The 14,117-nt window shown below is 34.2% G+C and overlaps 1 protein-coding gene across 2 annotated transcripts in view; it reads right to left on the bottom strand.

Annotated features, from left to right (window-relative positions):
* Positions 1 to 13,803: 13,803 nt before the first annotated feature.
* Positions 13,804 to 14,117, bottom strand: part of GRIA2 (glutamate ionotropic receptor AMPA type subunit 2) — a 140,014-nt gene continuing 139,700 nt past the window's right edge. For both annotated transcript variants that reach the window (XM_045879367.2, XM_045879368.2), the window contains one exon: positions 13,804 to 14,117. This exon is cut by the window's right edge and continues 61 nt beyond it. In XM_045879367.2, the coding sequence (XP_045735323.1) occupies positions 14,014 to 14,117 (104 nt within the window). In that variant the 3' untranslated portion in view covers positions 13,804 to 14,013.

The following is a 14,117-nucleotide window of genomic DNA, read 5'->3' as shown; positions in this document are numbered from 1 at the left end:
CTGAGCCACCCAGGCCCTCAGTACAGCTTCTAATTGGACTGCCTACTTTTGCTCGAACTCCTCTGAGTCTATAGTAAGACTTAGCAGTTTCAATCACCAACTCCATGACCATGTGAGAGTCACTTCATTTCTGCGTCTGTTTCCTCATTTGTTAAATAAGGAAAAGAACATAAATACTTCAAGGATTTGATGTGAGTATGACATAAGGTATTCAAGATAAAATGCTTTCCATAGTGTTGGCACATCATTAGCAATTAGTTATTTTTGAGCCAATGTTAATAGTCAATTTTAATGCATAAATTTGGTCATGTCACTTCTCTGATCCATCACACTTAATCAAAATCCAAAGTTATTGGGGCGCCTGGGTGGCTCAGTCGTTAAGCGTCTGCCTTCGGCTCAGGTCATGATCCCAGGGTCCTGGGATCGAGCCCCACATCGGGCTCTCTGCTCAGCGGGAAGCCTGCTTCTCCCTCCCCCACTCCCCCTGCTTATGTTCCCTCTCTCGTTGTGTCTCTGTCAAATAAATAAATAAAATCTTAAAAAAAAAAATCCAAAGTTATTCACATGACCTCCAAACTCTAAAATATCTGGATCATTATTACACCTGATCCCATTCCTAACTACTGTCTCCCAGCTTATTGTGTTCACACGTCTCATTTCCCAGCGTTGCCTGAATTTTCTAAGCTCTTTCAGCCTCACTTCGTGTTTCCCAATGCCTCTGCTTGTACCTCTTCATCCAGGTCTTTTTTTTTCATTTATGTTTTTTGTTCAGATTTTACCCAAATTTCAGGGGTGACATGCCCTCCCTGGCTATCAGAAATAACACCCCCTAACACTCTCCATCTTTTTACCTTGCTTTATTTTGCTTCATATCACTCATCACAACCTGATATACACTTATTTGCCCATTTGTTCATTTCCAGTCCCTCTTAAAAGTGAGTAAACTCGATGAAAATAAAGATTTATTTCATCAAGATTTTTGTTCACCTCCATGTTTCCAGCACCTGGAACAGTGCCTAGTATTAATAGGTGTGCAATAAATATTAGGTGAATGAAAGATTGCCTAAAATGTATTAAAATTATCTTTTCACATGTCTGTCTCCCCCAGTAGACAGCAACCTATTTTCATTACTTGATGCACAAAAAGCACATGGTGAATGAAGGAACATAGTATAATCAGAACGAGCGTTCCCATGGAAGCTATAATTAGGGAAGGTGAGATGTAGATACAACTCTTTACACCTGGAAAACCAAATATTTAATTTACAGAAAATCTAAACTACTTCTTTTCTTTCTTGGTTATCATTTCTGATAAATATTTTGTTCCTTGCTATCGATTAAGTGCAGGTTAGTTACTGCAAATATGAGATGACTGGTTGCATAATAATAGCCGCCCGTATCTTTGACACCTAAAAATAGACCCAATTATTAAAAGTCAGTAAACATATTTTGAGCAGTTCTTGACACAAACTTAGTTGCCTCAATTCAACACGTGAGATTCTCCTTGACTTTGAACATGGCTATGTCTTTTTCATGTTTATGGCCTAAATCCTAAATCCTGTGTTTCAGTGGCAAAGACAATTACCACTGGAGAAAAGAGAGGGCAAGGGACTGAGGACGGGAGAGGTGGCGCAGTAGCTGGGGGAAGGCTTGAGAAACAGACGGGAAGATCAGGAGAATACTTGAACAGTCAAACCGTCTTAATGCGCTTATGCTTTTAAATAGTTCTTTCACAAGATTCTTCTAGAAGCTCCTCTAGGAGTTCATATTGTCAGAAATACATTTCATTCGAAATTCTCTTTGCTAAAACCAGCTTGAAAGAGATAGCAGAAACCGTCTCTTCAAAAACTTAATCGAGGTACGTTTACTATCAAAAGGGAAGGTGCAAAGATTCATTTGATCTTTTTAAGAACAAAGAGCAAAAATTCATTGAGACTTCATTCATGAATTCGTAGAGATTCATTTCAATCGAGTTTAGCGTGCAATAATCTATTCCAGGGTAAACAGACCGTGGCAGTGGAGAAGGGCATGCACAAGTCATTTTCTGACCTGCATAGGAATGTGAGGGCAGGGCTCTAACCACCCTAATGTGTGCAAGCTGTGGGGGAAAGCGGCAGGATACACATAAAGATCGGGAGCTGGAAGCCAAACAGCTGGCTCTGGTAGTTCTGTGCTGACACTTTGTAGCTTCCAGAACATGGGAACGTTTCATTCCTTCTTCATTAGTCACACTTGTAAGCAGGGATGCTATTTAACAGGATTGCTGTAAGCAGCACATGAATGTCACCTGGGTCAAGCAAGCACCACGCTCTGGGAAGGAGGCAGGAGGGCCCTTGCTAGGAGGTAGCTCCCAAACAAAATACTCCAGGAGCTACAGAGTGGTGTAGGATTGAGAGAGCATGCTGACGCGGGTAAGCAAGAGAGAGATCATTCTAGTCCATCTCCCTCGGTGTGCTATACTTCAGACTTATCTGTTAATTTTCCAGTTTGCAAGATTTGCACTGTCTCTTCTGCCTGAAATGCTCTTCCTCCAACAGACTCTCTCCTTTGCCGTAACCCCACTTGTCCTGTAAGTCTCAGCTCAGATGGCATTTTCACCTTAGAGGCCTGCCAGAGCCCACTCAAACTAGAGTCGGCCCACCTTGTCCCCATGGCACACACTTCTTCATAACTCAGCTCTTCTGATGACTGCTTGTGCAAAATCTCTCTTACCGATCACACCAGAAGTTTGAAAGGGCGAGGACTCTGTGTTTTATTCAACACTAACCATCATAGTACAATACAAATAAATGCCTCTCACATGAGTGAGTGCTCAATACGTATTTGTTGGGTGAATTAGCACGTAATTTTAATCCCCATCTCTGAATAATGAGGAATAAAATAAGGAGACAGCAGAGAGAGGAGACATATGTAAGGGACAAGTAAAGAAATTTGAAGAAAATCTTGAACAATTTGCTTTTTCATATGACATAGATGAAACATAACTGCCAGAAGTACCATGTATTATTGTATTATATGGAACCTGTCACATAATATATGTTCAATAAATACTTATTGAGTAAATAAATGCACAATTAAATGAATGCATAGACAGTTAACATAAGCCCTCAAGGACTCTGATAGAAGACATTCTAGGTGTGATTATAACACAAGATACAACACTTAACTGTTGAAATGAAATGAATTACAACTTCAGGAATGGAAACATAAGGAGTGTCTGGGGATATTTTTTTTTTTCCTATCAGATTTATAGCTGTTCAAAATACCTTGACTAGTATTTGTATGTGTTCATGAATGTGATTGTGAAGGGGCAAAGAGTGGCTCTAAAAAGGGTTTCTCCATTTACAAAGATGGTGAAAATGTTATTTATGTTTTTCCTACGTATAAGAAGGTTCACATTTACAGTAGTAACAAGGGCCAAATGTAACCACAAAGAGACTTACCAGAAGGAGGAACCATTTTTGCTGGAAAGATAAATTCAGTTTTGAATCTGTTCAGATTGAAGTGCCTATGGGAATTTCTAGCTGTAGCTGAGGCTTAGTTTTGAAATCTCTTTTGCCTCTATTTCATTAAGGCATAGTGGATCTAACAGTATCAGACTCATAATATCCTGGTACTAAAAGCATAGATATATGTAAAGTGTTTAAAATAGTGATTAGCAACTGATATTCAATGGATATTATCCATTTTTTTAAGATTTATGTATTTATTTGAGAGCGAGAGAGAAACTTTAGCAGACCCCACACTGATCTCGGAGCCTGATGCGGCGCTCAATCTCAAGACTCTGAGATCGTGACCTGAGCTGAAACTAAGAGTCAGGCACTTAAGCGACTGTGCCACCCAGGTGTCCTGAATATTAGCTATTATTTTAATAATATTGGTGATATTAATACTAAGAAGTCTACTAGAGAGTGGAATATATAGGTCTAGAATCAAGGAAAGAGATCAGGGTTATCCACACACATTTGGGGAAACTCGAGTACAGAGCTGATGATTAAATCTATAATGAAAACGGGCTTCCCTAGAGAAAGTGAATAATTGGAGAGAAATTGAGATAGAAGGGGAAAAGTCTCCCAGGAACATTTATATTCACATTGTGGATAGTAGAGTTTATTCAGTGAAGGAGCTAAAAAGAAATTGAAACAATGTGGGCCTTCTTAAAAGGAAGTCATTATAAAGATTGCTAAACAAAATACATTTCTATTGATTTAGATATTTGCAGGATAGGTCATAAAATATGATTTTTGAAAAAAAAACCAGCATTATGTAAAAATGTGTTATAAAAAGTTTCTTTGGAGAAGGGGCTGATTTATGTTGAACTTTGCCTCCATTTTCTTGGTAATTCTTCTCTGACTCCAAACTCAGCAGACCAAAAGCTAATGTGATGTACCCTGTTTTGATGGCAGTTTAGCAATTCTCTATTATTACTGGAGTGTATCTGTCAGGGATCTCTAGCCTAAGTGACTTATTGCAGTAGCCTTTCTGACTACGCATACCACTGTCCCATGGGGACTGCACTAAATACCCTTTTCTCCACTTCATTATTTATCCAGTGATATTTGAGTACTCATTATACATCTAAGCTCCCGGCATTTGTATGGCTGTTTGGTGAGCTCAATCCTTAATTCATTTAAAAAAATTTTTTAGAATACATTTTTAATCACTTAGCATCATATTGTGATCTGGATCTTCCCATGTGAGGGTTACGAGTACTAACTCTGACACCATCAGGCCCTGATACGAAACCTGCTTACCAGCTATGTGACTTTGAGCAAATTATTTTACCTCTCTGTGGCTTTGTGCCTCAGATTCCTTATTTGTAAAAATGAGGGTTATTATTTTTTTTTTAAGATTTATTTATTTGAGAGAGAGAAAATGAGAGAGCACATGAGAGGGGGGAGGGTCAGAGGGAGAAGCAGACTCCCTGCCGAGCAGGGAGCCCGATGCAGGACTCGATCCGGGGACTCCAGGATCATGACCTGAGGTGAAGGCAGTCGCTTAACCAACTGAGCCACCCAGGCGCCCTAAAATGAGGGTTATGACGATAATATGCACCTCATTGAATGATGCCTTGCACATAATATGTGCTTTATAAGTATAAGCTATTATTATTATTATTATGAAGAAACATTAAATACTCAAGGATGAACAAGATGTATTCATTCCCTGCCTTCAGGAAGCTCACACTATAATAACAGAAATAAATGTTTAAGCAAATCACTGGAAATATAGCATCATTATTGTATCAGAGAGATGTTTACTAGGTACAGCATTTGAACACACAAAGTACTTAATTAGCTTTGCTTGGGGTGCAGGGGGTGTGGGAGATCCAGGTTAGGTGTTACAAAAAAGGACAATCTTTCACATGCTACTTGAGAGATTACTAGGTTTATGCCAAATTATGTATTTTTTGTAGAGTCTTATTAAGTAGAGAAGGGGAAATAAAAAGGGAATCATTATCATGTGAATGTCTGTGAATGAGAACTGGCCAAATGGATAGGGCACATTATGGAAAACAAAGATAAAACAGAACAGTGAAAATAGTAAATTATGGATGTTTTTCAGGCATAAATGATAAATTTCATGCTTTAAAACGTTTTCTTGTTTTGCCATTGTATTTGGAAAGACAGCATGTTAATAGGCATAATGTGATAATGTGTGACTAATGAATATCAACCTGAGAACCAAACATAAAACTGTTTTGAAATTTACACATTGCTATGCAGTAATACTAAATTTTTATATGCAGAAGTTTTATATAAACTACAAACCCAGATATTAGTATTTTATAACCTGATAGAGCTTAAAAAATCACTCTTTATAAACATATTAAAATTAACATTAAAAATGTATATTTGACATTATATACTCAGTCTATGATTTCATCCACTTAAAATTTTTACTTGCAAAAAATTCTCACATTTTCTGGAAGCAAGTTAATATGTAATAATGGCAGCTTGTGTTTGTATTTATAATCCCACCTTTTTCAAAAATGGCCTTGGGGCAGCCAGTAAGCAAAGATGGGCATGTATGTTTCTTTACCAATTATTAGATTGAATGATTTTGTTTTCCTCATAAATAGTTAAGACGTCAAGAAAAATAAATATAAGTGCTTGCTTAAAAAATGTATAACAACATTTAATATTGTATTTCTATCAAGTGTTATTCTGTTTCTCAGGCCAGTTTTATGCCGTCTATCCCAATGGGAGTTTGAAAAGTTTCTGGATACAAATTCAATCACAAAAGTGCATCCTAATTCAAAAGTTACACCACTAGTTATAGGGGAAAAAAAAGTGTCCTTCTTGGTAGAGCACTCCTACTCTTCTTATATATAGTTGTTGGAGGACTAAAGAGATCCCATCTGGTAAAGGGAGGCGAGGGGTGGGGAATAGGGCTGGAATTGGGAATCAACCCTGGTATAATCCTGACTTGTCCTTTCCCAGCTATATACAGCTGGCCAATGACTTAACCTCTCTATGCCTCCGTCAGTATAATCAGGGAAATGAGTGTTCTGAAGATCATCGTGACACTGAAAATTATATTGGTAACTAATTATCCTTTGACATTGGAAACTGATATTCAGATGGTTGAGATATATGCTTTTTCCTATCTCCAGAAAACCATTTCCAGATATTGAAGCACAATTTTATTCCCCATGTGTTCTTCTTCTTCTTATTATTGTTGCTGTTGTTGTATTTTGATGAAAATGCTGAAGATGACATGTAGTGTAAATGTGACTCCAAATTCTTTCCTGTGTAAAGATGAGTTGACAGCTAATTATGAAGTACAAATCTTGGATAAACAATTTTAAAGAATCAAATACTTTAATATAAATTTCAAATTAAAAAATATTTGAAGTTATAATTTTGTGCTTGAGTTTAGTCACTTTGACTCTTATATGCCCTACCTAAATAGTTGCTTCATTTTTTAAACCCCTTTAAAATATCCATAATGATTTACTGCAATCCATGTAATATTTTTTGAGTTAAAAAAGTCAGAAGCTATGTCAGCGATGTTATAAATAATTAGAATAAATGCTACAGAGGATGTGGAATTTTTTTTAATACACACATGAACATACACACACACAAACATAAACAACATTAAATAAAAATGAACAAAGACAGTTTATCTCTAACACAAATAGCTGACAAGATAATGCACATAGAACAGACTTGAAAGGCTTTTAAGATACAGACTAAATATAGTTATAAATCTGAGAATGCATTTTAATTTAAAATGAACCCCAAATAAAAATGACAGCTTCACACTGCTTATCCATATTAACCCTCACTGAGAACTAAGGCACATATTTGCAAGAAGAATATGTAAAGACTGATATGTTGTCTATCATTTCAGAATCATGTAAAACTGATGGTTACCTATGCTTGTAATTCATGGCTTAGACTTCAGTATAATTGTCCTCTGATCGGTTGAGATAACAAACCAAACCAAATCTAATTTGGGGAGGGAGAGAAGGCAGTTTATGATATACTACAGATGTTCATTTTCATAAGTATTTTAAGAACCTTGCAAATCACTTTTATGAGCTATTTCCTTTTAAATCCATACATATTTACACAAAAGTGTTTTTAGATAGGGTTTAAATATATCAATAGCTTAAAATTATAATAAGCACAGGATTTTTTTTTTTTAACACAAAATTCTTGACCATAGATGCTGGGGTGAGGGGGGGGAGGGGAGTGCTTTTTACATAAAAACCTTCTAAATTACATTATAATGAGCCAAAAAAAGAAAGACATGGAAAATATGCACAATTTAACTTATAATTGATTTTGGTTTCAATTCTTACCAAATAGACTTCCTTACCTATTAATATTGGCAATATAATGGGGGATAATTAAAATACCATGGCTATAACATATGAATTTCTAAATGTAAAATGCATTTTGTTTTGGTTTAGGAAACCCAAAAAAAGTGCAAATTCCTTCAAAACGATTTCCATTTGAAATTAAATATCCTTACTGAATTTAGGTGTAATTTAATATAAATATCTAAGTAAAATATTAAAAATGATAGTGACTTTTATTTTAAGAATTTTCATGAATAAATTCTCAGCAGGCTCATCATTAAGAAATTATGAGCTTGTTTTAAAAATATATATTTTCTTTAATTTTTGCTGTAGTTTGAATGTAAGATACTGTTTAGATGCTTACCAAAATATGTTGAGTGATATTTGAATTAAACTCTTATCCAAAGAAATAGATTCTAGATATATGTAAGCCATGCAGATGGCAACAATTTAAAATTACTAAACTGTGCAATTTGTTAATGGATTTAATTTGACTCTTTGAAAATAGAGATAGAGATATGGATCAGATGCCAAATAAATTTACAGATAAGCACAATTTACACAATCTAAATTTTGAGAGAGAGAAAAATATGAGTCCATATTTATGGAGGTTGTTGATGAATGTTATCAGATATGTGCTCTTACTTAACGTTTGAATGCCTTGGTTAAAAATTATTGGGACAGAAATATATAACTCTTGAATGTCACAGAGTTATTCATATACTCACAATAGTATTTCTAAGTGAACAGGATCAGAGAACTGCATGCTTTAAAGAAAATATAGTACTTAATCCTCCGAATAGAGGTTTCAAAGTTAGCCCTTACTTTCAGTTTATGTTTATTTAGGATACATTCAAATAAATGTTTTTTCTTAGAATGAATGAGTAATTGAATGACTGAAAATTAGAGGAAGAACTGCTTTTCTCATGTCTTGAGATGAGGAAACAAATTTGGAACTAAAGGCCAAAAACTTTTTCTGCATCAAGTCGCACTCCAATGCACAAATTTGTTCCTTCAAACCACTTTTTAAAGAAGACACAATGTTATTATGTTTTAAATGATCATATTAAACTTCCTTGCATCATTGCCATGAGATAGTCCTAGTATCCGTATACTCCAGTTGAGAAGACAGAGACAAAGGGAGGCGTGAAACAAGGAGAGATAAAGCTAGAATCCTGGTTCTGACTCCCTCCCAAGTGCTTAATCCACTCCCCCACATTCCAATTTACAATAAAATGAAATTGGCACATTAACCTGAAAGGAAAAAAAAAAGAAAGAAAAATGACCAAATTCATTCGGCGAATTCAGGCATATCCAATGAAGTAACAGTGAGTTTATGCTTATCCAAAAGGAATTTTGTTGTGAAATGGCACAGTTGACTTACAGCTAACGGGGAAAAAAGGCAATTAAGGGATAACTGGGCAGAGCTTGAGGGTGGAATTAAAGTAGAGAATTGGCTTGTGCTCATCGTAAAGTGACTTTAAAAAGAGATTCTGATGAGCAAACATATTAAAAATAGAGTTCTCACTCCTCCTGTTCCATTGAAGAGCCTCCCACTTTCTACAGAAATTCTATAAACTGTGCGACTCTTTAAGTACATGGAGGAACATCACACATTTGCAATTATTGGGTCAGAATATGTGAGCCATGCAGAAATAGAGCTTTGCAGGAAATTTTTATTTCATTGGAGAAATTCTTAGTCATTTATTAGTTATTAGGAAGACTCTGAAACTGTCAGACCTGTCTTTGACAAAATGAACTGTATTCCAAGTGCCCTCCAAACAAAACCTCTCATAACAGACAGGCCAGAAATAGCTGGGATAAGATGGAGAAAAGGCAAAAAGGCAAGATGAATGAAACTAAAAACAGAGAGACCATCTGGGGTATAATATATGAAAAATGGCAGTTATACTTAAGGGCAGGAAGAGAATGTAAAATGGTAAGGCAAGAAGGAAACGAATGGAGACAGGATATAAAATGTATACACAAATTCTTATGATCCATATTTACTCCAGACACTTCCTTGCTTGCCCTGGGTAGGAGGTTATTTGTGTTCATCTCTGTGCCTGAATACTATATTTATAAAAATACACTTGAACCTTCATGTACTTAGAGTGCCATACGCTGCCTATGAGCTGGTGTTGTTTTAAAACATAGAAATAGAGAAAGTATAATTTATTGATAGAACCTAATCAAATCTCCAGTGTCATAGTCTAGCTAAAGCAATACTTTAAGAGAATGAACCCCTCCTTTTAATAAAATTTGATACAACTTTCACAAACCATTTAATACGTCCCCCGATTTTCATTCAGAATGTCATGATGATTCTTTTATACTTACCCATCTTTCATGTAGGTGATTAAAAATAAGCCAATTTCAAGTATTAGAGCCCCTTGTACAAAATTATGCTACTTTTAAACATATATTTACCTCATTCTTCTATTTCCTTTAATAAGCTTATTTTGAGTTCATAAAAAATTTGTGAGACTTAGCCAATAAACTCTCCAAAGTTCATAGTATATTATTAATAAAGCACACATTATCAACTGAAATTGGTAAGACAGAGAATTTATGCAACTAATTCAATCAAAAAACTTACTTATTTCATTCAAATTAGAGGTAAATGGATTATTTGCCTAAATTACACTTCATTTTACATAACAGACTAGAGGGCTCTCAAAGTGCAATAGATAATAAATTCTACCCAGCTGAAAACAAATTAACCCACAGACACATTTCAAGGTAGAGGTGGTTCTTGAGTTATTTGTTTAAATTTACTAGATTCATAACTCTAGGATGTGATGAGATAGGGAAAGGAAAAAAGGGGAGAAACATATCGAATTCTATTCTAATTAGTTTCAGTGAGTGTTCTTTTTAAACAGTATGGTCAGGGTGTTGTATTGCAGTTACCCTGTAGGGTTATTATATTGTTAATGCTTGTCTGCATTTGCTTAATTTACTAATATGACCACTAAAATATTTAGAGTATTTGCAGAGTGGAAAGTCAATATTACTGTATTTTTAAGCAGATGCATTTGCATACTCATCCATTAAACATTAAATATATTAAAATCCACAAATTTTTTAGAAGAAAATTTTAAGAAATCTTAAATTTAAATTTAAAAGAAATTTTAATGTGCAATTTTGAAGAACTAAAATGTCTTAATAATTTTATAATTTACCTACAAGGACTGACTAAATATTAAAATGATCACCTTTATAAAAAGACTTAATCAGAACTGTGAGAGTTTCATTTTCTTCTTAGTACTCTCAGTAAAACAATAAATGACCACACTTTTTGAAAAACGTGTAAGCCTGGAAATGTGTTCCCTTATGGAATTTGTAAAACAAGTCACCATTCTGGCTCTTTTATAGGACTATAAAAGCAACTGACCTCACGACACAGAGTGCAATGGCCGATGATAACAATGTGGAACATTTATATCTACCAAAAATTGAGAAATGTGATAAATTCAGTCATATTTCTCCATATGCCCTAAGCACTTAATGATTATAGATTTGGAATACTGAAAATGTTACTCATTTTAGCTAAAAAAAACAAAGTTATTTCTACTCTTATTACATTTGTATTTAGTTGACATATAAACTGAGCAAAGATGTCTTTGTTCAATAGAAACAGTCAGGTTTGTTTGAGAATAAACTTAAATATACTTTTTGATTTCTCACTATTATTAGTTTGAAGAACTATTCAGTAAAAAAAAAAATAAAGATCTTTGCCTTTTGTAAGAACATGTTTTATGTATGATTGAAGTTTTTACAACACTCCGAGAAAGCCATCTGATGTTAGATTTAAAAATAAAATCAAAAGCATTTTCTGACATAGTACACATGAAAAATTGGAAATTCCAATATCTTCAATAGAAGTTGTAGAAAGTGTATGTCTCCTTGGAGTTTGACACCCACTTAACACAGCAGAAAATAAGGTACTATACTGTAAACAAAAAAGTACAGTAAGGGACAGTTGTAAATTTACATAAGAATAGTTCATAAACATTTTGGTCTTTACATAACAGTTTTTATATAAAATGAATAAAAAAACCTGTAGACAGCTGTCATCACTCTTGTTTGACCACTTTTCACTTATATGCACACAGACATATTTATATAGCAATATATTGATGCACCGTTACATGGATATTAAACTATGATTACTGCTTTGTAGCTGAGATGTGCATTATCCAATCAACATTATCCATAGTTGAAATACTCTTACATTATGTATTCTTGTCATGTTGTATCTATAAAAACATGAAAATATAACTTTACATTATTTCAATTATTTACATTAGTTCAAGCTTGACAGAGAAAAATTGATAAGCTACAATTTTTAGAAGAGTAGGCCCAGAGGTACAATAAATAGCATTGATTGTGTAGAGTCATCCTTTTCATTTTTAAAAACTCATTTTAAGTACAATATGGAAACGATTAGTCTGCAATTTGGTCATTCTAGCATTTATTATTAAAACTTAAAATGCACCTCCAACATTCCTGATGAGGAGAAATGCATTCAAATTGTATTGTATTATCTTGGAATTTGTGATCAGGGACAGTTAAATTTGGTGAAGGATATCATGATACCACATGCTACCATGTTCCATGGAAGGGGCTGTTGTTTAATCCTACATTCTCTTTCCCTTCTGTGAAACATAATCAATAAAATTGTTTTCATGGCACTTAGTAATATACCAAATGCTACACAAAGGCTTACTTGCAGAAATAACGAGAATAAAAAATATTAAAAATGACTTCTGGATGTTAACAATTGTTTAAAAACCCTAAATTAATTTTATTTTAGGGGGCTTTAAGAGAAATAAATGGCCTTTTACGAAGGGAAAGAGAGTTCCTTTAAATTTTTTAACTAGAGAAATATAGGCTCTTTAGTCAAAAGTTACAGAAATGTGATGTTTTATCCTCAACTGGGCATATTAAAAGAGCCATTCCACCTGAGGAATAAGTATAAATCCAATATATTAGAGTTGTTTTTATTGATGGCAATGGGAAGAAACTACACTGCAGGTGACTCAAAAGTGCTTAAATTATTCCTAATATAAAAGGCTTATGACAACTCTTATCATTTGGAACACAAAAGTTAGATTTAGTTTATGGAATTTGATCCATGGGCAACTATTTAAAAAGCTGCTTTCCAGGCATTCCTAACTTCATTTGCAACTAATACTTCTCTTCTGCAAGCTCAAACATTTTAAAATAGAACCTCACATATTCTGATGTTTTTTGATATTAGCTTTTTAAATCTATTAGCATTTATCTACATAGACTAAATGCTTTATGTTAAATATTTCTTTACATATATTAGGACATACTAAAAACAGATTCAGATATTGTTTTGGGACAAGTTTCTACTCTAGAAACCACTTGGCCTTCTGAAAAGGGGCATTTTTCTCTGGGAACCTAGCAATTTGATAACGTCTTTAAACTCTTTTGATTTATGACCAAACTGTAGCTAAGCAAAATCAATTGGACCACTTGCAAATAAAACAATAGAAAAATGTTTATTTCAAATGTCAAGCATCGCCAAGTAATTTTATATTAACACCAAATGTTAAAGAATAGGATACATTAAAGTTTTAATAACAATATTAAATTACAAGATTGGAATCTCCTGTTTTCTTTCCTTAGCATTTACATATTTGGCTTTGAAAAATATGGAACTGATACCTAAAGCCTTTATAGTCACTTCCCACTCAGTCTAATCACTATTTTGTTTTATCCAACCAATATGGAAGCAAATTTATTTAAAAGCCAGTTTGTTTTTGAAAATACCTAAAAATATTTTTTTTAATTTTAAATGGTTTTTTTTCTTTTTCTTATAAAACATGTCACATCTTGATGCAGTTGATGTCAAGTGTGCTTAAGTCATTATGAATCAAGAGACTAACAATAGTGGCTGCAGAAACGGGTTTGTTGTCTGTACAAAGACTTCAGTTAAATTATAGTACTTCCATGTTAGCTGTGCATGTCCACCAAGCTTCCTCTGGAACTGGAGTAGAAAAGGATGTTGTGTTTTTAATTAACCATTCCTTACAATTAGAGATGAATTCCACATATTTAAGAATTCTTGGCTGAAAGAAAAGTCTTCAAGATACTGGATGCCTCTCACCACTTTGACAATAAACACACAAGAAAACCATTGTGTAAGGCACTCAAAAGGTTCTTATCAATCACAAGAGATCAGTCACACTGACATTCATTCCCATGCCAGGACTCACGTAAGGGACAGCATGCACTGCTTTTGGAAATTCTGGAGTCATAACACATCCATTTT

This window comes from Mirounga angustirostris, unplaced genomic scaffold (genome assembly GCF_029215605.1).
Source record: "Mirounga angustirostris isolate CCGP_5_RB_7025 unplaced genomic scaffold, mMirAng1.0.hap1 SCAF_2, whole genome shotgun sequence".
Taxonomy (NCBI): domain Eukaryota; kingdom Metazoa; phylum Chordata; class Mammalia; order Carnivora; family Phocidae; genus Mirounga; species Mirounga angustirostris.
This window is presented reverse-complemented; position numbering and strand designations above follow the sequence as displayed.